Source organism: Corvus moneduloides, chromosome 6 (genome assembly GCF_009650955.1).
Source record: "Corvus moneduloides isolate bCorMon1 chromosome 6, bCorMon1.pri, whole genome shotgun sequence".
In the NCBI taxonomy this organism is placed as follows: domain Eukaryota; kingdom Metazoa; phylum Chordata; class Aves; order Passeriformes; family Corvidae; genus Corvus; species Corvus moneduloides.
Window position 1 is genome coordinate 51,258,411 of NC_045481.1, and position 21,973 is coordinate 51,280,383.

A 21,973-nucleotide genomic window follows, 5' to 3' on the forward strand; every position below is an offset into this window, starting at 1 on the left:
AATTACTAAATATTAATAAATTAATAAAAACTAGTAAATCATGGTGCTGTTTTGAGCAGGCTTTAAATACTGTCTTGAATCCATACAAATAGTTCAGTCATGAAAATAGCAAAACAGTAATGTCAGGGCTGCTTTTATTTTTCCTAAATTTATTTTATTCTAGTTTTTCCCTTTTATTTTTCTATTTATTTCCTCTCTTTATTCATTTTCCCCCTTACTTACTTTTTCACCGTTATTTATGTTTTCCCCTAAATTATTTATTTTTCCCCTTGTTTTTTTCCCTCCTTTCCTTCCCCTTTTTCTCCTGCTCCTTGTTTTTCCATCTCCCATTGTTTTTTTCCCTCCCCTTGTTCCCCTCCCCTTATTTTCCCTCCCTTTATTTTTCTCTTCTTTATTTACGTTCCCTCTTCTTTATTCATTTCGTGTAATCTCATTTCCAGTTCCATACTAATTTTCCCCAATTACTTTTTTTTTTTCGCCCAGTTCTTTATTTTTTATTTATTTTTCTCTTTGTTATTTCCCACTCCACTTTTTTGTCCTTTTTTTTGTTGTTGTTGTTACTTATTATCTATCTGTCTATCTATCTGTCTGTGCGGGGTTTTTAAGCTTAGTTTCGACCACTTTTCCCGGTGTTTTCCTGCATCCCGAGGGTCCCCGGTCTCCCCCTCCCCGCTGCCCCCTCAGGCCCGTGACGTCACAGGGCGGCCCCTCCTCGCGCGGGGAGGCACCGCCCCTTCCCCCTTTCGCGCTGGTGGGAGGCGTGTCCCGCTGCGGCCGCCGTACGCGCGATGTGGCTGGGGCGGGCCCGGCTCCACGTCAGCCATCGCCGGAGCGGCAGCGCCGCGGGCTCAGTTCCGCACCGGGACCGGCCCGACCCGACCCCACCGCCCAGGACGGAGCCGCACGGTCGGGCCGCGGCGACCTCGCGGGGCCGGGGGGAAGGGGCGAGCGCCGCCCCTCCGCTGGGTGCCACAGGCCCGAGGCCTCAGGGCCCCGCCGGCATCTTCCCGGTGGCCCCCGGCAGGGCCCCGGGGTCGCGGGGCGGCTGTGGGAGGGTTTGTGGCGCGGAGAGGGCTGAGGGGCTGTGGGGTCTCAGGGTTTGCTCAGGGGAGTGGACGCGCTCATTGAGGCAAGTTTTGCCTCGTAGCTTTAAATGCCCGGGTTTGGGCTAGGAGTAGGAACTCGGACATTAAGGGAGAAATACCCCTCAGCTGGCTCTAAATTTGTCGGGATTTTTTAGTAAACGTCTTTAACATTCTATATTATAGTTGTGCATCAGTAAAACGGTGTATTCTTAGGGTTTTGGTTCATAAGGTGCCTCCGTTCCTAAGGCTCCCCAGGGATGTAGGTGGCGAGCAGGCGTGGCTTTTTGTCTTCCTGGCTCTACAAACTCTGTAACTTTCGATTTCCTTGGGTGCCGAGGCTCTGGCACAGGTTGCCAAGAGGAGTTGTGGATGCCTCTGGATCCCTGGAAGTGTTGGATGGGGCTCTGAGCAGCCTGGTCTGGCGGAAGGTGTCCCTGCTCATGGCACGAGGTTGGAATTAATTCATCTTTAAGGTCGCTTCCAACCCAAACCATTCTATGACTCACCGCAGGTGACAGAAATACTACTGCTGGAGAGTTTAAACAGCACCTACATCTGTGTCCGTGTGGATTCTGAAAGATCAAATTGATTTCAAGTCTTGGTGTCTTGCAAGGAGGAAAACTTGGTGATGGTTCTCCCTGCCAAGTCTCCCAGCTGTGCCTTTTGGGAGGGTTGTTTTTCATTGCTGCTTTTCAGAGCCCAAAGTGCACTCATTTATCACATTTCAGAGACATGTTTGACTGTGATTTTGGAAATTTCTGCAGCTGAGGTCTTTGTATGAGTAAAGATATGTGCCCTGCTTTTGCAAGGATACACTTTATGGTCTGTGTGAATTGTTCTTGTAGGTGAAGGTGCTGGCTGCAGGGCTTTGAGGTGGGAGTTCTGGGTAACAACATTGGAAAAATAAGCAAAAAAACTGCTGTTGAGGCAAGGAGACAGTTGGGAAAGAGCTCTGAGTTCATCAAATCCAACCTTTGACTGATCACCACCTTGTCACCTAGGGCATGGCGCTAAGTACCACATCCAGTCATTTCTTGAAGGAGTGGTTTATGTAGATATTTGTAAACAGCAAGCTTGAGTGATCTAGTCCTTAAAATACAGAATTCATAATGGAAAGAGGAGTGTTTCCTTGAAAATTTGTATTGCAGTTATTTTTCGGGGTAGTTATGGTGCTGATTGAGGTGAGGTGTGTTCTTGTGTGGAAAGAGGCAGCAGCCCAGGTTAACACAACTTCCGTGCTCCCCGTTCTGGGTGAGGTTCTCTGGGTGCCCATTTGATGGGAAAAGGGAGTCTAAGACTTGTAGACAATTAATATCAATAAAAGCTAATTTATTTTGACACAATTTCTGTAGAAAGTACAAAATTGCTCACGTAATAAACAGTAACAGTTTTCTTTGCTGTGCTGGTCAGTGTAGTGTCATAGCATTAGTCTAGCAAGCTCAAGCTTGAGCTTTTTGCATTGCTTAAAAGATAGAGTAAAAAGGTTGATTTGATCCTAGATGTCTATTATATAAAGAATAAACAAACATGAGAATGAGGATTGATGCAACAAAAAGGTTTATTTCATCCTAGATATCTATTGTATAAGGAAAAAACAAACATGAGGATGAGAATTGAACTTAATAGCAAATTTTATTACCTGGACTACCATGCACACAGCAGCTTTGATAGATCTGTAGCCTTCTTGTCCTTTTTCACCATAAAAAGACTTGGTTTCCTCATTAGTGCGTAGTGGAGACAGTAGAGTTTAGCTGATCTGATGATCCCTGGCAGGTTAAATGCTCCTCTCTCCATCACATTGTCTTTTCTCCCATCCTTGGTCTCTGCTCTGTTGGATCACATGCTCATCTTCAAAGCTTCCTTCACAGACTGATTCAACTTGTTGATCAAGTCAAGAACTTTATCTTTTCTTTTTTTCTTTTTTCTGTGAAGTTTTTCAGCTGATTTTGCAATTTGGATCAGTCCACCTGGTGAGGCACACAAGCTGGGAAGGTAATAGGATTATACAGCCAGGATCAGGGGATGATTCTGTGAGGGAGAAGCTGCTGCATCCATTCACTTTCAGTCAGGTGCCCTGTACACTTCTGTTATTCCTGACTGTGCCCAAAATGTTTGAAAGATTTTATTCTTTTTTTGATGGTCTCTGAAAGATGTCATGCTCTTCATCGTTGTGGTGCTAACGGGAATATTTTAGGGTAACAGCAAAGTGAGAAGGCTTTTGAATGTGGCTTCTCAAGAAACCCAGCAATGCCTTCAAGCCATTAAGTCAGTTATAATAATGTTTTTGTGTTTATTAATAAAATCTTTTAACTTTGGAATGGCTGTGTTTGCTTGGTTTTTAGGTTGTCTGACATTTGTGTGAACATAATTCTTCCCTTGAGAGAACTCCTGTAACCAAGAGCCATGACTGCTGCAGAGAACGTGTGTTACACGTTAATCAATGTTCCCATGGATTCAGAGCCACCTTCTGAAATCAGCTTAAAAAATGATCTAGGCAAGTATTGACAGTGACTGAAGGATACTCCTTCTTACCTGAATTATTCTCTCATTGTGCCTTTCCTAGAATTTTGTTTACGTTCTATAAACTCAAGTCTGTTTGATGTTTATTTTCTGTTGATTTCTGAAAGCTCTATGTTCCTCTCTTCGCTGTGTTTTGAGAAACTTTGTGATATTATCTTCTGTGCATTGGTGCCCTCCTCAGTCTGTGCAAAATCTGAAATCTTTTTTTTTGAGAGTTTTAAGTAATACCTGTTTGGGCTGAGGCAGATTTGAGCAGATTTTTTGGAATAAGCAACAAATTGTATTGTCATTTGTTCAATGCACTGTGGAATGTGCTGGCCAAAACAGCAGTGTTAGTATCTGGTATATGTGTGACATCAGAGCATATTGTAATATCCTGGTATAAATTTAAGCATTGAAACAGCCTTGGAATTTGAACTCTTTCAATTCCAATGTATTGATCTCGGACTAAGTTGGAATTCCGTGCTTATTTTTAAGTATCTCTTTCTTCCTCTTTATCCTTTAATAGAAAAAGGTCATGAGTTTTATTGATATGGTCTATTTCGCTCCTTCAGAGGGGTTTGTGTCTTCTGACACTGAAGATCAATATTCCTGTTAAACTAACTGTGACATGTCAGCCTTCCTCACTTCATTTCCTCCTCTTCTAGAAAAAGGAGATGTCAAGTTGAAGACGGAGGCCTTGAAGAAAGTAATCATTATGATTCTGAATGGTGAGAAACTGCCTGGGCTCCTGATGACCATCATACGTTTTGTGCTGCCTCTCCAAGACCATACTATCAAAAAGCTGCTGCTTGTCTTTTGGGAGATCGTGCCAAAGACCACTCCAGATGGCAGGCTCCTGCAGGAAATGATCCTCGTGTGCGATGCATACAGAAAGGTAGCCTCTTGTTTATTTCATTGCTTGTGTTCCTGTGCTGAATCATTATAGAAGGGGTATCATTTTGTGTTCTTGAATAAATATAAACAGGGTTTATGCTCAGCATTTCCTTCCTAACAGTTGTGTTTCAGTGCTTCAGAGCTGGATGACTGCAGATAGGCAGCAGACCTACTACCAAGGAGTTTTGTGTTCTTTTACTGTTACGACTTAACAAAAATTTAGTGCTCCTTGTTTCCATGTCAGTGAACATTAAAGGTGAGGGGTAACTTAATTATCATCTTCAGGGTGTCTTGGGACAAGCCATGGATCATAAAAGGACACGATTGTGGTATATTTGGGAAACTCTTTCATAAAGATATTAAAGACCTTCAACTTTGGGAATGGGTTGGAAACAGATGAGCTAATATATACAAGAAGTTAGTATCCAGTGTGCAGGAATGCCCACAGGCTGAGCTTTCACAGCTGTGGTAATCGGAGAAAACAAATACAATCCAGAAAAAAATCCTACAGGCTTTGTAAGTTTTACTGCTCAGAAACACATGTTTCTAAATATTCTGTAAATGTTTTCTTTAGGAAAACATTTCTTGAGAAGACAGTGAGGTGTCTTCATGGATGTTGGGAACTTGTACCATGGGAAAGCTGTGCATGGGAGAGGGTTGCAAGTGCATTCATCTGGAGAGTCTGTAATTTCAAATATGTTTCTTGTTGCTTTTAGGATCTTCAGCACCCAAATGAGTTTATCCGAGGCTCCACTCTCCGTTTTCTCTGCAAGCTGAAGGAGGCAGAGCTGCTGGAGCCGTTGATGCCGGCCATCCGCGCGTGCCTGGAGCACCGGCACAGCTACGTGCGCAGGAATGCCGTCCTGGCAATTTACACCATCTACAGGCAAGTGCAGAAACAATTCACAATCCTGCATGCACAAGACCAAGGCTACCTTTAGTTTTGGAGAACTCAAATATTTATCAATGCTTGGTGTGGTGTTTAGAATTTTTATGTTTGTTTGCCTTTTCTCCTCTATCTGTGGGCATCCTGGGGTTCTACTCCTTACCAGTAGCTCTTTTAATTAGGATTTTTTCTTGTAAAGGAACTTTGAACATCTTATACCTGATGCTCCTGAACTGATCCATGATTTCTTGGTGAATGAGAAAGATGCAAGCTGCAAAAGAAATGCATTTATGATGCTAATTCATGCAGATCAGGTAAGGATACCTGCCCTCAAAATCATTTGGTTTAATAATTGTAAATATGCTGGGTAACTAGCCAGTAGTTTGTTGGTAGTATAAACTGCTTGTATTCATAAAAAACCCATGTATGATAGTGTTAATGCTTTTGTGGGATATTTGGTACTGATAATGTAGGTTTTTAGTGCTCCCTTTATTTTAAAGGAGTACTATGTTTGGTGAAGGTGCTGAAAAATGTGAGCATAACGACATTGAGAAATGCCTCATTATCTACTGTTCTAAAGCTTTTATAGTTGCATGAGAAAGAAATGGCAGTTTCTGTCTAGTGTTTTGGATTATTTGCTTTACAGGCAATTGTCTTTTGTGCCTAATTACCCTTAGTTTGTCTCTCTTTTTGTCCTCTCTAGATGGGATGGATTATTTTGCTCTTTAGGTCTACAGTGTTTTCCTAAATTGTTGAAGTGTTGCATAAAGGCTGTTTCATGTTTTCATTTTTAGAATGTGTTTTGATTTAAAATTCAACTGAGTGAGCAGACTCTGAATAACATAAAATAATTTATCTTCTGTTTGTGTAGGATCGAGCTTTGGATTATTTGAGTACCTGTATTGACCAAGTGCAGACCTTTGGTGACATCCTGCAGTTGGTTATTGTTGAACTAATTTACAAGGTAAAAGGGAAATATTGTGGCACATTTAAAATAAATGCACATGTTGGATTATATTAGACTGTTTTTTAAAAGGGATAGACTGTTGCCAGAAAAGGCATCATAGCTGCCTTTTAGTCCATGTCAGGAATATGTCATTGCTTAATACAGCTGAGTAAGATTTGTCTCTTGAAATGATAAAGAGCTCAAGTGTACACAGTATAGAGCAATATGTCTCACATGATTTGCTGTGATGGGGACTGCGTTATTAGACTGAACTTTGTGGGCATGAGCAGGGTATCTCTTACAGAAGCTGGTAGAGGCTCTGCCTTTCCTTTTGATGGGAGATTTTAAGATGCTGCAGCATAGCGCAGAGTTGTTGAGAACAGCTTTTGAAGAGCTGTTGTAATTAGATTTTTACAGCTGTGAATGATACTTCCTGTCACCATGTGCTGGTTTGGCCAAATTTAGAAATACATCCTCTGAGAGAGGGCAGGTTACAAACCACCCCTCCCCCACCAGGTTCGGGAAAAAAGAAACTTTCTCCTCAAAGGAAAGTGAAGGAGATAACAACTATTTATTTAACAAACACGCGGGAAAAGGACAATAATGCTAAATAATAAAATCCCTCGCTGTGGAGAAAAACCTGGGAAAGCGTTGGAGTCCTCCCTTTGGTCTCCTCGGAGCTGGGGCTTGGCCCAGGGCCAGGCCCTCTGCCCGGTGGAAAGTCCTCCCGATATGTTCTGATATTGAAGCAGTCCAGCAGAAAAAGGGAAAAAATCCAAAATTCCAGGAAAAAACAAAAGTTCAACTCTCAGTCTCTCTCTGGAGAAAAAGAAGCTGAACAGCTGGCCAAAAGCTGTCTGGAAAGCAGCAAGCCGGGTGCTTCCCTCCGCTCTCGCTCTCCTGCCGCAGCTGAAAAAAAGGCTCTATCTCTGTCTGACCCTGAACAAGCTGCAGCCTGCTTTGAAGAAGTTTTGCTCAGGTTTTCCTCCCCCCTCTCAGGCTCAGTTGAAAGACATGGAAAGGCACAAAATTAGTTCCTGGGCATAGGGCAGCAATATGGGATATACATCATAAAGTCATCCCAAGACACACCAGAAAAGGTTGTCACCTTTTGCTTAATTTCTCCTCTCTGTAAGATAGTGGAGCAGGTAAGCTGTAGGATTGCTCTTTTCTTTATGTGCCAACTGTGGATCATTCTTTTATCGAGGTCTGTCATGCAAATCCATCGGAGAGAGCTCGGTTCATTCGCTGCATCTACAACCTGCTGCAGTCCTCAAGTCCTGCGGTGAAGTATGAGGCTGCAGGTACTCTGGTCACACTCTCCAGTGCACCCACAGCAATCAAGGTATGCAAGTGTGGGTTTCAGCTCTTCAGTAGCTTCTAATGCACTGAAATGAACACTGTGCTGCATGTTGGTACTTTGAAGGAGTGAAGGCTTTAGTAATATGGGCTGTGCAACACTTCTCATGTGAAACACTATCTTAAAGTATCTCTTAGAACTGGTCACAAAAAAAGACTGTGCAGGCCTGGAGCTAGTGGACATCATGTCGCTTTGGTAGGGGACAGGCTTGCATACTCTCCAGTGTCTTGGACCACCCTACAGTCTGCTTGGCCTAGTTAGCAAAGCAGATTACATCTGAAGATTTCAGAGGTTGGATTAAATTTTTTCCTTGTGAATATGACTCATTTCAGACCAGGGTAGAAGCATAAAACAGTGAAGATTCATGTTGATTACTGATTGACCTGGGGTTCTTAGTTTTATGTTTGTACAGCTGATTATTTAAGATCACTCAGAAATTTTGAACTTGTATGGAAATTTCAAAGATAGGTTATGCATAGATTTAAAGCACTGTAAATAGTAGTTTCCAAAGGTCAGGGGAAGTATGAATTCCAACCTTCTTGGTTTGGCATCCCCATTTTTGTTGAGTAGACACACTGTACATAGAAGCTGTCATTAAAACCATATCTAGCTAGGCTAACACTGCCAACTCTTTTAAGTTGGTTTTCATGCCCTGTTGCATATTTCAGCTGACCCAAAGCATGTCAGATAATCTATCTTACGTCTTTCTTTGAATTTGAAATCAAGTCTGTGCATTGTAAATTGATGTCATTGTGAACCTTCATATGTGATTTTTGTAACGTGGTGGTAGAATCAGTTTATGATGGACCAAAAAACTTTAAAGTCTGTGTATCAGGTTAGTTTCTATGCCAACTTTGAGCAGCTGCTTTAATAGTAAAATAGAAGGAGTCTTTTCCTTGGTTTTGGAAATTTTCCAGTTTCTGCTCTTCATTACTTAAAAAATGGCTTTGATCCTTTTAATTTTAGGCTGCTGCCCAATGCTACATAGATTTGATTATTAAAGAAAGTGATAATAATGTGAAACTGATTGTCTTGGACCGGTTGATTGAGTTAAAGGAGCATCCCTCCCATGAACGAGTGTTGCAGGTATGTGAGCTGTCTCTTTTCCTGCAAGCCTTAGGAAGGAAAAGCCTTCAATAACAGAGCTTTCAGGTTTTTGCAATGTATGGAGAAAAATACTTCTGAAGTTTCAATTTTCTGTTGGTATGTTTTTGGTCAAAACATATTGGATGCACTTTTATGTTTACGACTTGGTGCTTTTATTGTCTGCATAAGAATTAACGAGACTTCTGTGTAAATGTAGAATGTATTAAATGAGCACTGAGAAATTCTAATGCCTGTTGTTTGCTTGTCAGTAGATCATATATTATGTATCCAGAAAGGCTTTGAAAATCATTGAGGACTGAAAAATAGAACTGTATGAAAAGGAAGTAATTTAAAACAGCAAAGTACTTCTTTTGTTACTGTTTCAGGATCTAGTTATGGACATCCTCAGAGTGTTGAGCACCCCAGATCTAGAAGTGCGCAAAAAGACCCTTCAGCTGGCTCTGGATCTTGTGTCTTCAAGAAATGTGGAGGAGGTAAATTACATGTACTTTTGATTCATTACACTATTATTTTTCTTTTGAAAAATGTCACTTTTTAAAAATTTGGTTTGATCTTTTCTGCAGCTTGTGATTGTTCTGAAGAAGGAAGTGATTAAAACTAATAATGTGACGGAGCATGAAGATACAGACAAGTACCGGCAGCTCCTGGTTCGGACACTGCATTCCTGCAGTGTTCGCTTCCCAGACATGGCTGCAAACGTTATTCCAGTGGTATGCAAATGTTTCATTACGTTGTCATTAAGTGTGTTATACCTATACTCAACACCTGCAGAATTGCTAAAGCTGAGGTGTTCCTAATAGTGGCTTCACAGAAGCAATGCTATTTTTAATTCCTAAAGAAACATAGGACTTTTGATGCTGTAATTATTTGTCTTCTGAGACTATTTTTAAATATTTTTGAAGAACATGAGCTGAAGAGGACCTTTAAAAGTGCAATAATTTGTATCACTAGAAAAACAGTTTGGGATTATGATTATTGATGCTTGTCTGGAATGTACTTAAGGTTGTTTGACTTCAGTTTTGTTTCATGGGAGAACATAAGCAATTTTATTTTTCTAAACATAGAAGGGAAGTATTGTACAAACTTATCTGTGCTGCTGTTTGTGATGACGTTCACCCTTCTGTGGCAGCTGATGGAGTTCCTTAGTGATAACAATGAAGCAGCAGCCGCCGATGTCCTGGAGTTTGTGCGGGAAGCGATCCAGAGATTTGATAACCTCAGACCTCTTATTGTTGAGAAGATGCTCGAAGTCTTTCACGCTATTAAATCTGTCAAGTGAGTCCAAAATATGATATCAAACAGACTTTGGAGCACCTGGTGGCTCACTTGCATTGAATGTATTTTGTCATGAAATATGTACCAAAATCCATGTGACCCACACAGAGTGTGACTGAATCTGAGATATTTTGAGGTAGAGGATTTCTAGGTACAGCTTCCTTCTTGTCTGCTTGTACAAGAGATAAATTGGGTGTTTGTTGCATTGAATAAAGAAAATAAATACAATTCTAATTTCTATAATGCAGTTGATAATTGTGATTCCACTTGCTAGGAAATAGCATTGTTGATGAAGGCCAGCCATAAAGTAATATATTGGTTAAAACAGAATTCCTAAAGAATTTACGCTTGTAGGCAACTGGAAATACTGCACATTTATTAGAAAACCCAATCTAACATAGGCTGAGCTTTGCAAACAATAAAGCTGTTTTAGTACCTTTCAGGGCTCTAAACACTTGGTTTGCTGATGGATCTGTAAAAGTTAAGTCAAATGAGAATTTCTCTGTATCAGAAGAGCACTCTGTCATTCTAATACAGAGAAAACTCTGAATCTCATCTCCACTGTAATCTCATTAAATGGGAAAAAAAACCCCTCTGAAGCTTTGCTATTTTTTTCCTAATTTTCATTCTTGTTCTGGTTTTTCATTTTCTTCTGTATAATGGAAAAATTAGTTTGTCTCAGTTAAATGGAGAATTTAGAGCTGACTTTATTCACATGCAGTAGAGTATTTCATTATGATCACAATGAAATTTAATTTTGTATATGTCAGGATTAACACAGATGGAAATAAATTTGTAGCAGAGAATACATTTAATTTGATGTACTTGTTCGTGAGTTTACTGAGGCCAGAAGGATAATTGCTTTTGATTTAACCTGCTTTTGTCAGTTGTGTCCTTTTGAATTTGTCAAGACTGGCCTTTACCAACTGACCATAAATCAGTTTTCTTGGTGCTAGTTTGAGTATATCATGAAAGCATGATTTAAATTAGTGTTCTTGTTTCAGGATTTATCGAGGAGCGTTATGGATCCTGGGAGAATATTGCAGCACAAAGGAGGATATACAGAGTGTAATGACAGAGGTTCGCAGATCACTCGGAGAGGTGTGTGTACTTCGGGGTTTTTGTGTTTACTGGCTCTTTGTGGTTTGTCCTGCCATTATTTTAAAGTACCTTTTTCTTAGAAAACCACTGGGTTTTCTAAGAAAAAGGTATTTTAGAAAGATCAAGTAAGATGCAGCAGTGTTTTGAGGACTTCTGATGTGTAATGGCATGTGCACAGGAAATCTTAAGTAAAAAGCAGTCAGGGTTTTGCATTTGTTATTCATTTTTTTTCAAGTAGCATACTTGAGCTGAGAATAAATGATGTCTATTAAAAGAAGAGTTGAGAAATTCCTTATTTCAGAAAATTATTGCAAATTGGAAAATTATGATTTAATATATCCAGTAGTAAAGAAAGTATGCTAAGTCTGGGTTGTTCTGAGGAAAAGACTTCTATGACAAAACCTAATTCATTAATGAGAGTTTTATTGCATGTGTAGGAAGCATCTGTATGTATTTCAACATCTGCTTATCCCCTCAAATTCTCCCCAAAGTGTTGCACTGTAGCTGACCTTTTGCTTATAAAAACTTAAGTAATGCAGGTAATTTTTATTAAAACCTTCTGCAGAAGAAAACTGCATCTTTTATTTTAATTGTAACAATTGCTTCCTGCTCATTTCTAGATCCCAATAGTGGAATCTGAAATCAAGAAAGAAGCTGGTGAGCTCAAACCTGAAGAAGAGGTGTCTGTGGGTCCAGCCCAAAAATTAGTGACAGAAATGGGCACTTACGCAACACAAAGTGCTCTTAGCAGTTCCCGACCTGCCAAAAAGGAAGAAGACAGGTATTTGTGATTTCATGCTTGGCCAGGAATGACTTGGTTAATTTTTATCTTTTTTTATTTGAGTGGTATTATCACTCATACAGAGTTCAGTGGTTGAGGGAATTTCCTGTTTTAAGGTATTATCCCAACTAGATAGTATCCCACAGGAAGTTGCCCAATTGCTTAGGATTTAGTAATCAAAACTTACTGCATAAATAAGAACTTTATTAATTATGATATCCTAAATTCTAGTCGATTTTTCTTAATATGTAAAGCTCTCTCACAATTTTAGTTGGATACAGAGATGTTGTCTTTAGATTAAAACATTTTCTTCCCTTGATATCACCTTGCACTACTACACCTCTCTCTCCCTAGTCCATGTGGAAATGACTGTGCGACTTGTGAAAATCTTTATATCTGGAAAATTACTTTGAGAAGGAAAAAACCCAACCTTGTGAGGTGTTTCAAGCTTTTTTTGCTTGTACAGTATAAAAGTTAAGGTATCAAGAGAAGTAGGCTGAAGATTGTAGTCCAAAAGTAGTTTTCTGAGGATCATTTGTCTTTGCAGACCTCCATTACGAGGATTCCTGCTGGATGGAGATTTCTTTGTTGCAGCTTCCCTTGCTACAACTTTAACCAAGATTGCTTTACGTTATGTGTCCCTAGTTCAGGAAAAGAAGAAACAAAATGTGAGTCATCTCTTGTGTTTTCCCATTCAAGGAAGTGCTGCTTATGGGTTCTTTTCTTTTAAACAGATGCAAAACGGGTTAAGTCCAAAGTGAAGTGCCAGTTATGTGATTGGATAATAATGATAGTTTGGGTCACAAATAGGACCTGCTTTCCAGCCACTCTGTCTAGACAGTGTCTAAATCATTCTGCTTGGTTTCAGATAACAAGTACTAAAAAACTAAGTAATCTGCTCAGACATGTTATAATTTGATTAATAGGCACCTTTTTTAAAATAAGTCAGAAATTAACATTTCTTTAAAGCTGTGGAAAATGCAATAACCTTCTTCCATTCTCTTTTCTTTGTCCTCCTTCTCAGTCCTTTAATGCTGAAGCTATGCTGCTGATGGCCACTATTCTCCATTTGGGAAAGTCTTCTCTTCCCAAGAAGCCAATTACAGATGATGATGTGGATCGTATTTCGTTGTGTCTGAAAGTGTTGTCAGAGTGTTCTCCTCTTATGAATGACATTTTCAACAAAGAATGCAGGCAGTCCCTCTCTCATATGCTGTCAGCCAAGCTAGAAGAAGAAAAACTTTCCCAGAAGGTGAGCTATTAAAAGCGTGTAACCATAAACACTTGGAGTTTTCTGTGGATGTTCACATCCAAGCTGGTCCCAGAAATGTCGCCATTTGATTCTGTTAGTCAGCCATTATTTGACTGTTTTTCTGTGCTAAAGAATGGAATTCACTGTGAATTCTTGAATTATTCTCTTCCTGCAGAAAGAATCTGAGAAGAGGAATGTGACGATTCAGCCAGATGATCCCATTTCCTTCATGCAGCTTACTGCTAAAAATGAAACGAGCTCAAAAGAAGACCAGTTCCAGCTTAGCCTTCTTGCAGCAATGGGAAACACACAGAGGAAAGAGGCTGCTGATCCTCTTGCTTCCAAGCTTAATAAGGTAGTGGGAAATCGGTGTTTTAATTATATACATGGGATCACTTTGGGAATTGCAGGCTGGAACTGATGAACCAGACTATGCTGGTTGATTGGGAAGACCCAGGTGTATCCTGGTTGGGGTCAGGAGAAAAAGAAAAGCACTTGTGCTTATAGTTGTTACCGTCTCAAATGGGATGGGGACTAACAAGAAGGAGACTTGGGAGAGTGCTGAGCTGGTGGAATATGGAGAAGAAATTAGGATTTAATGGTTTGAAGATCCCAGTAAGGTTCACATGGAAGGGAGCAGGGATGTCACAAGTGATTAAGAACCCCTTTCTTTGGATGCTATCCTACTGCCAAGTGCAATGCATCCTTATTTAACTCTTTATGCCCTTTTTTTCTGCTGATTACCAGAACCTGCTGAGGAGGTTTAAAGAGAAGAAATCACTTGATTAATTCATTAGTTAAGAGTTAAACCCCCAGACTTTTAAAGACTGGATAAATTCCTTTTGATGCTTAAAATTACCTTTTCATTTTAAGTCAGCATTTCCTTGTCCTACGGATCATTTTAAGGATAAATGGCATTACAGTTCATATTTTAGGAACTTGTCAGTTCAGAATACATTTCATCTGGAGAGGTTTTATAATTGTACTGTGTGTGCAGGGGGACGTGTGAAGGAAAACTACTTATTTTGGAGGCTCATATTAAAGAAGAATGGATTTAATTGTATTTTATTACTTTTTTCTTATTTTTTGTCATTGTTGGACATGATTCTGTGTTTTAAACTGGTTTCTGAGAAGGCGAATCCCTTGGCTTGTGTCACAGGTTACTCAGCTGACAGGTTTCTCAGACCCTGTGTATGCAGAAGCTTATGTCCACGTCAATCAGTACGACATTGTGCTGGACGTGCTGGTGGTCAACCAGACCAGTGACACTCTGCAGAACTGCACCCTGGAGCTGGCCACGCTGGGTAAGGAGGGCTGAACTGCTGCAAACAAAGCAGCTCTGAGGTTTTGGGCATTGGGCTGTAAGGAATTCCTGAAACACCTCCAATGTGATGCCAGTTAGTTGCCATTTTGAAAGTATGTTTTTGAATGCCTTTAAAAATACACTTTTTTTATATTTGCTGGAAGTCTTGTATGTATTGACACTGACAGTGGTATCTGGTGATATAAACCCTAGTCAGATTTTATCACTAAAAACATAGCATTCATTTCCCCTTCTCATTTTTTTCCTGAAATATATACAGGTTTTTTTGATGTACTTATTTTCCATTGTGCTGCTACCATAGACAGGAAAATAAAAATAGGTCAAAATCCCAACTGGTATGGAGCAGAAAGCCATCTGCCCTAGGTGGTTTTTGCACTCAGCCTGAAGTACTTAAGTACTGCATTCACCCAGCTGAAACCATTCCCTGTACCAAGAGCTGTACCAGAGTCTTGCTTGAACAATACTGAGGCTTCGTTAACTTCCCTTAGAGACATCACTGGAGCAGATAATTCAAGAGCAGTAACCAGTTTCTTATTAGTTGTCCTCTGCTTTGGCAGTCAGGAGCTGAAATACATTTACAATATGCTGGGAGAACTCATGCACTTTTCACTATTGTAAATATGACTGGAGGGGGCATAACCTTTCTCCTAAAATTTTGTAAATCATTTGATGGGACTAATGATGGAAATAAATAAAATGGATGTATTATTTAATAGGTTGTATTTTTCTATTTGTCAGCTCAGTAAGGTGGAATTTTATATTTCCCAGCTAAGGTACTACAAAAGCTGACTTGAGGCATTAGTCCTGTGGATAGAGCTCATGCTGTTCATGCTGTGTTCTCAAATTGCAGTTTAATAGAACTAAGGAGTCTTACAGTTGCTTGCTGAAGGATTAGTAAAAATGCATCCCTTAGTGTTTCCTTGGAGCAATTATATTCAGGATCAAGGGGATACTTTGACCTGTTTATAAATAGCTTAGTGCCTGCAGTGCTGGACATTGTACTTCGGGTTTGAGGCACTTGACTGTAGGGTTAGGTCTTACGATGTTGTCAGTGATTAAAACACAAGGTAGAATTAACCATTTCCTTGTTAAATAATTAATGCTCAACTTGATCCAAAACCCATTTCAGTCAGTATTTGCATTTGTTTTCAGTGGGGTTTGGGCGAACACAGCAATATTTTAACTGAAATTTGTATGTAATGTAATTTATCTTGCAATTAGAAAACTATAAAGGACAACCAATTGCAAATCAACTAATATCTTTATGGTGGTGTTTAGTGCAGCTCTGTAGATACAAAAATTGAATGGCAGGAAAATAAAAAGGTGTTGTTCCAAAAGCTAAGCTCATTGTGTACTGCTAATGTTCCCTGATCCCCATCTCCAAATTTCTTTACACAGGTGACTTGAAACTTGTGGAAAAACCATCTCCTCTGACACTCGCTCCACATGATTTTGCAAACATTAAAGCTAATGTCAAAGTCGCTTCAACAGAAAATGGAATAATTTTTGGTAATGTTGGTAAGTAAACAACTCAGTGTGCAAAATTAACATGAATGTGTTGCATTTTTAACTGCTTAATGAGCTCAAAAATAAGTAAAGCACTTCATACTGGGACAAAAAATTAAAATACCACGTAAGAATATTTAATGATGGTTTAAAAAAAAAATCTGTATCACTGTTACTTAAAACCATCATAGAACGTGCTGCCTTTAGGATGATTGTCAGCATGAGATTGAGCAAGGGTTGACTGTTGTTAGCTGGCAGGTGGTAACTCAGCACCCTTATTAAGTGCAAATTCACTTTTTGGAACCTTCAGGTGGTTTTGTGTGTTCTCTTGCAGTGTATGATGTCTCTGGAGCAGCCAGCGACAGAAACTGTGTGGTTCTCAGCGATATTCACATCGACATAATGGATTACATCCAGCCTGCTTCCTGTACAGATGCTGAGTTCAGACAGATGTGGGCAGAATTTGAGTGGGAAAACAAAGTTAGTTTTGTTTTTGTATGTTACTTTGTTGATGAGGTACAATTCTTGTTCTACAGCAGCTCATTACAGCAGCATTATCTATTGCCACATAAACCTCATTCAACATCCTCACTGGATGTTTGCCTCAAGTAGCTTATTCTCTTACAGCTATCTTATCAGTTTCACAAGCTTAGCAATGCAATAACTTGGTGTTTTGGCTTGCAAAAGAGGTTGCGTGCATTGTGCTTTACCTCCTGTATGGAAGCTGTCCAAACTGACTGGTGGTTGCTGTGTATTTTGGCTCAAAGGTGAGAGGCAACAAGTGTAAGTTTATGCTGAGGCTGCAGAATTATTCGTGCTGCTCAGCCTCTCCAGTTCTGAATTACTTGTCTTTTGGGTGGCAAGGGACCTTTTAAAGGTCATGTAGTCCAGCCTTCTGCCAGGGGGACAGGAATATCTTTCTTTCACCTTGCAGTACAGCTGTAGCATAAAGTTGTGGGTGCTGTGTGAGACCAGCAAGACCGTGGCTACACTTCATCGTAATTGAGCGTGCCCAAACCTAAAGAAAGGGTTTAAGGGAGATAAATATAAGGATAGAGTAGAAACATTAAACCAGAATGGGAGATATTTTACGTGAACTGCAGCCTTGTTTAGTACATAGGTGTGCTCGCTTGAGGCTAGATTTAAATGTCTTGGGGGAAACTTGTGCATGATAAGTTATAATACATGGTATATGAAGCCTTAGCAGTTTGTAAACTCCTTGTAAGAGATGTGTTAAAAACCAATTTAGACAAGATCTATAATATTCAATATGATGAAGCCAAGGCAGCACAGAGAGCCTTGTTGCTAGAAGGGGAAGATGAAAGTAATCTTTATCACAGGTTACAAGCAAACTTTGGACTAGGTATCTCTATTTCTTGTTCTGGCAATGTGTAAACTGTATTCAGACAAGGGGTTCACTGTTTGGTGTAGAGAATCTAGATGTTCAACAGATTATCATATTCATCCAATATATTTTAGAAACATGGTAATAACATTAAATTCTCCATCTTAACAAGTGGATGGCAGGAGGGGAAGACTTCCTATGATGCAACCACATAGTGGGAAGTGCATCCAGCTTACTGAGTGTGCTGTTCCTCAAGGAGGAATGCAGAAGTGATCTCCTTTATAGAGCCCTGAAGGAGAGATTTCAGAAATACTTGAGGTGCTAATGAAAGTAATTGCCTTTTTTTTTTTCCTTCTTAAAGGTAACAGTGAATACAAATATCATTGATTTAAATGAATACTTACAGCACATACTGAAGTCAACCAATATGAAATGCCTGACTCCAGAGAAGGTGAGCTATTTCTTGGAGATTTTTGAATACCTTTTTTAGTTCCTGTGCTTTATTGTTTAATTTGGTCAGCATTTGTTATTAATGTAGCTGCTTACAATATGAAATAGTACATATACTTCAAAGTTTTTAAATGAGTGGTCTGACATGAGTACAAGCAAATAAATACTACCAAAATTCTCCGTTGTCCCAAGCTGGAAAATCAGAATGTCCGTTTTGATTCATAGTAGCTAAGCTGTGGTATAGACTTGGTGGGGCCATCTGTTTACATCAAGGATTTTTTTAGTAGCTCCAAATTTCTTCCTTCTCTGACAAAATTTACCTTTCCTTTGCCATTTTAGCCTTTTTGTTGTAAAGAAAAATAAATATATAGAACAGCTACTTGCTGTTAAGATATAGTATGTGTGGTAGCTATTAACTAATACATGTATCATAGCCAAATTAAGTATAGTAGCTATTGAGCTTCTTTGCCATTTTGCTGCTGGTTAAAACAAACCATAAAATGCCCTCCTGTCTTGTCTTGATGTATTTTATAGACTGCATAATTTCCAATATTAATTGTAGGAAAAGGCCACCACTTTCCCAGTGCATGATTCCCACACGTTACGAAACGTTGCAGATGAAGAAAGAAGTTTAAACGTGATACATTGACAACTGCCTAGCTAAAGTGGGGTGAACTAAACTGTGTTTAGAGGATTTTGGGTTTTTAAGAGTTCCCCTGTGCTTTCCATAGGCTCTCTCAGGCTATTGTGGCTTTATGGCCGCCAATCTTTACGCCCGTTCCATATTCGGAGAAGATGCCCTGGCCAATGTGAGCATTGAGAAGCCAATTCACCTGGGGCCAGAGGCGCCTGTCACAGGTCACATACGGATCCGGGCCAAGAGTCAGGTAACAGGGCTTGGCATCCTTGGCATTTTTAGGACAATGTACCAAGCACCCTTAAAAATCGATGGATTTTTTGCAGTCTTTTCTCCTGGTGTGTTACCATAAAATAGGCCTTTGCGCCAGGATTTCCCAATTTTGTCCATAGAGGTGCAAATAGGATGGGATATTTTATTTGCTTTTAAATAAAGAGCAAATATGCCCCAGGGTTGCATGATGTTCTTCCTACCAAATTACACTTTCAGTTGTCACACAACAAGGAAATTTTATGCATGTAATTGCTGTTCACTGATTCTTTTTAAAAACAAACCCCAGGTTTTTTAGTAGGAATATTTTCTGTAGGTATATGAGTCTGCTTTGGATTTTAGAATTTCTACCTCCCAATTAAAAAAAAATGAATGGCATTTTGAGTAAATAAAGTAAACCAATGTACAATAGAAGTACTTTAAACAGTGTACAATAAAGGAGTACCTAAGAGTATTCAAGCCATTTTGTTTATGTGATGTCACTGTAAAGATTTTGGACTGGTTTAAATTAAAGTTTCTGATATGTTACAGTGCCATTTTTACATAATCTGCATTCGATTACGTATGCAGCATGGTTTCATCTTGAAGTCATTGTGCTATTGAATATGTGGATTTATTCATGCAGTTTCTTTTGAGAGTTGCTCAGTTTCTATGCAATATTAATATGGCTCTGTGATTAAATTATTTTCCATAGCCTTGGTGCGCTGAGTGTGCTGATATCAGCACTGGGACTTTCAACAGTTGAGTTTCAGTAACTGGACTGGCAGTTTTAATTTCTCCCCTGGCAGTCCTCTTTCAATTGATGGGAGGTCAGAAGGTTAAAATTGGTTTTGTTCTTCTGCTTTTCAGGTTGCTAACACTTTTAAAAGTTCCCAGCTCAATTAAGTTTGATTGTTTCAATAATATATGTAGACCTAACCTTTACCGAGTGTTGAGGGAGTGACCACTATGACATGTGCACAGTGAACAGCTAGAAATTTCCATGCCACTGACTTCATAGATTTCTATACATGGAACTTCCATTTTAATGTAGATGGGATAAAGTTATTTTCAAGTGAAGTATTTGTGTCATGATTGTTGTCTTTCTTTTCCTTACAGGGAATGGCCCTGAGTCTTGGAGATAAGATCAATCTGTCTCAGAAGAAGACAAGTTTATAAATTTTACCTTATGTCTTTACAGGTCTTTTACAATTTAACCTTAGGTATGTGGCTTTTGGGATCCAGAACATCTTATATTCTTCAGTGTTCTGTAATTATAGAAGCCAAGCTTTTGAGCTGAAAGCATTCCAGCAGATAATTTATAGGTTCTCCATGATTGATATTGAGCAAACTTTTAAATCTCCAGGGTTTTTTTCCTTTGTCCTGGAAGTCATGTTTTCTTTGTCTCTAATATATACTGATGCTCACAGTACAATAAACAAATTATGCCAGTACTGTTTTGTCTCTAAATTATAATCTCTGTATTCTCTGATCGGTATTGAATATCTGTCCAGGGGTATTTTGATACTCTGAGAAAGTTGGAGTCTGTACTAGCTTGAGTGTTTTCAATAATGCCTAGGCCTGAATTTGTGAATGTGTGATCATGATTCTTAAAATACACTGGTATAGCTAGGAGAATATAAATTTGCCAGCTAAATTAAAGGCTCTATATAATAGCTTGGCACAGACAAGCTTGTAGTACCAGAAAAGAGACTGTCAAAATTCAGCTCTTGCCAGCAAGTTGTAGAACCTTAAACTTTGTTTCTGAAGTGCTTTCCTAGCGTTGTTATCCCGAGTAACATAACATTGCTGGTGGTGTTCTTATTTTTCAGTTAATGTGGAAAAGACAGCCAAGTGCAGTGTTACAGCTGTAGCAGCATAAGCAGTTTTTCAGTGAATGCAGCCATTAGCCACGTGTGTGAGCTCAGGAAGGAAAGATTCAGACTCATGAGCTTGCAGTGAATTGAGCTAAGTTGAAAATGAAGAGTTGTGACTGAAGGTCAGGTCAGGATGTTGAAGTGAGTTAACACCATTTGGCTACTCAATCTTACGCAAATTAGCAGTGGATTAAAACCTATAACCATTAGGTTGCAAATACTGTCAGCTGAATCTATTCAGCCTTAATTCTGAATTCGTTAAATTGTTGCAAGCTTTTACTTCTACAGAAGAGTGTCCAGAGCCAGCAGTACTTTTCCAGTTGGCTGAAAGTCCTGCTGCTGGATTTCCACAGCTGTGACCTGCTCCAGAAGGACAGAAGAGAATATTCCAAGTAGCTGCTTCCCAAAACATTTAATGCCTCAGTGATGAAAATACTTATTTTTCATTCTGAATAAGCACAAGGAGCACATATGTAAATTCTGAAATGAAATAGTCTGGCCGACTGTATTTTATCTGACTAAAGGATGGCCCTAGAAGTGCAATGCAAAACCTCAGCATGGTTTTGCTGAATTAGCCATTTGTTTTGCATGTTTTGAAATCCCTGTTTGATTCTGCCATTTTTTTGGTTTTTAATGAAAGCTTCAGCTCATGCGTAACATGATAGCAGCAAGAGCTGAAGCTGTGAGGATGCAGAGCTGCTTTGATAATGTACTTATGTCTCTGCGTGATCCCACAGCAGTTGTATTCCCTTTCTAGGAAGTTATGCCAGATTCACAAGGATGTAGTAGAGATAATCAAATTGTGATCTTAACTGCTTAAAACTTCCTAGTTTGAGGGCGAGAAGTGGTGATGGGAGAAAAGCATTAGGAGTGTGCTCTATGGGAGCTCCTGTGAAATTCCATGGATATCAGTGTGCTGCTTTGGGGTGAGTGTGGGGGATCTCATTCTGCAATCACTTAAAGCCAAACCAAGATAAAAGAAAATCCTAGGAGTCCAGTGGATGGTTTCATCTCTCCATGAAGATACTGTTGTAAGACACTAACAGAGACTGAGTCATAGCTCTTTGTGTACTGACTGGTTTGGATGGGATGGATTTGGTGACCACAGCCAAGGAAGGGATGTTTTTGGAGAAGGATAATGATTTCCAGTATGTGTTATCCAAGCCATGTTTCAGTCACAATCTGCTCTCCTCATTGGAGAATAGCAAAACATCCTGGCACATGCAGACATCCATATTTCAAGTGGCTCTTAGTCAGCTGGGAGGGGAACATAATTTTGTTTAGGATATTTTTTGCTATCAGGATTTTATGGAAGGACATGGAAACACCTGTGCAGCAGAAGCTGCTGTGACTTTAGGATTCATTTTCCACCTGCCATGCTTTTCAGTAGCTCTCC

General features: G+C 39.6%; 1 protein-coding gene across 2 annotated transcripts; it reads left to right on the forward strand.

The window, feature by feature from the left end:
- Nucleotides 1-784: 784 nt before the first annotated feature.
- COPB1 (COPI coat complex subunit beta 1) lies at nucleotides 785-20,154 on the forward strand. 2 transcript variants are annotated; one of them, XM_032112435.1, is made up of 22 exons: nucleotides 785-906; nucleotides 3,428-3,579; nucleotides 4,253-4,482; nucleotides 5,198-5,367; nucleotides 5,567-5,681; nucleotides 6,239-6,331; nucleotides 7,521-7,658; nucleotides 8,640-8,759; nucleotides 9,146-9,253; nucleotides 9,344-9,490; nucleotides 9,910-10,055; nucleotides 11,060-11,156; nucleotides 11,777-11,937; nucleotides 12,485-12,605; nucleotides 12,962-13,189; nucleotides 13,365-13,544; nucleotides 14,349-14,493; nucleotides 15,912-16,031; nucleotides 16,354-16,499; nucleotides 17,726-17,815; nucleotides 18,546-18,701; nucleotides 19,820-20,154. In XM_032112435.1, exons 2-22 carry the CDS (start codon nucleotides 3,489-3,491, stop codon nucleotides 19,877-19,879), a joined length of 2,862 nt encoding a protein of 953 aa, XP_031968326.1. In that variant the 5' UTR covers nucleotides 785-906; nucleotides 3,428-3,488; the 3' UTR covers nucleotides 19,880-20,154. The 2 variants fall into 2 exon arrangements, with proteins under 2 accessions (XP_031968326.1, XP_031968327.1); XM_032112436.1 differs by lacking the exon at nucleotides 785-906 and adding an exon at nucleotides 3,058-3,154 and having other exon boundaries at nucleotides 19,820-20,150.
- Nucleotides 20,155-21,973: the final 1,819 nt, after the last annotated feature.

Coding starts and splice junctions, on each gene's coding strand:
- COPB1 (XM_032112435.1), top strand. CDS start 3,489: ATGACTGCTGCAGAGAACGTGTGTTACACGTTAATCAATGTTCCCATG. Junction 7,659..8,639: donor GTGCACCCACAGCAATCAAG/GTATGCAAGTGT, acceptor TTTTAATTTTAG/GCTGCTGCCCAATGCTACAT. Junction 12,606..12,961: donor AGGAAAAGAAGAAACAAAAT/GTGAGTCATCTC, acceptor CCTCCTTCTCAG/TCCTTTAATGCTGAAGCTAT.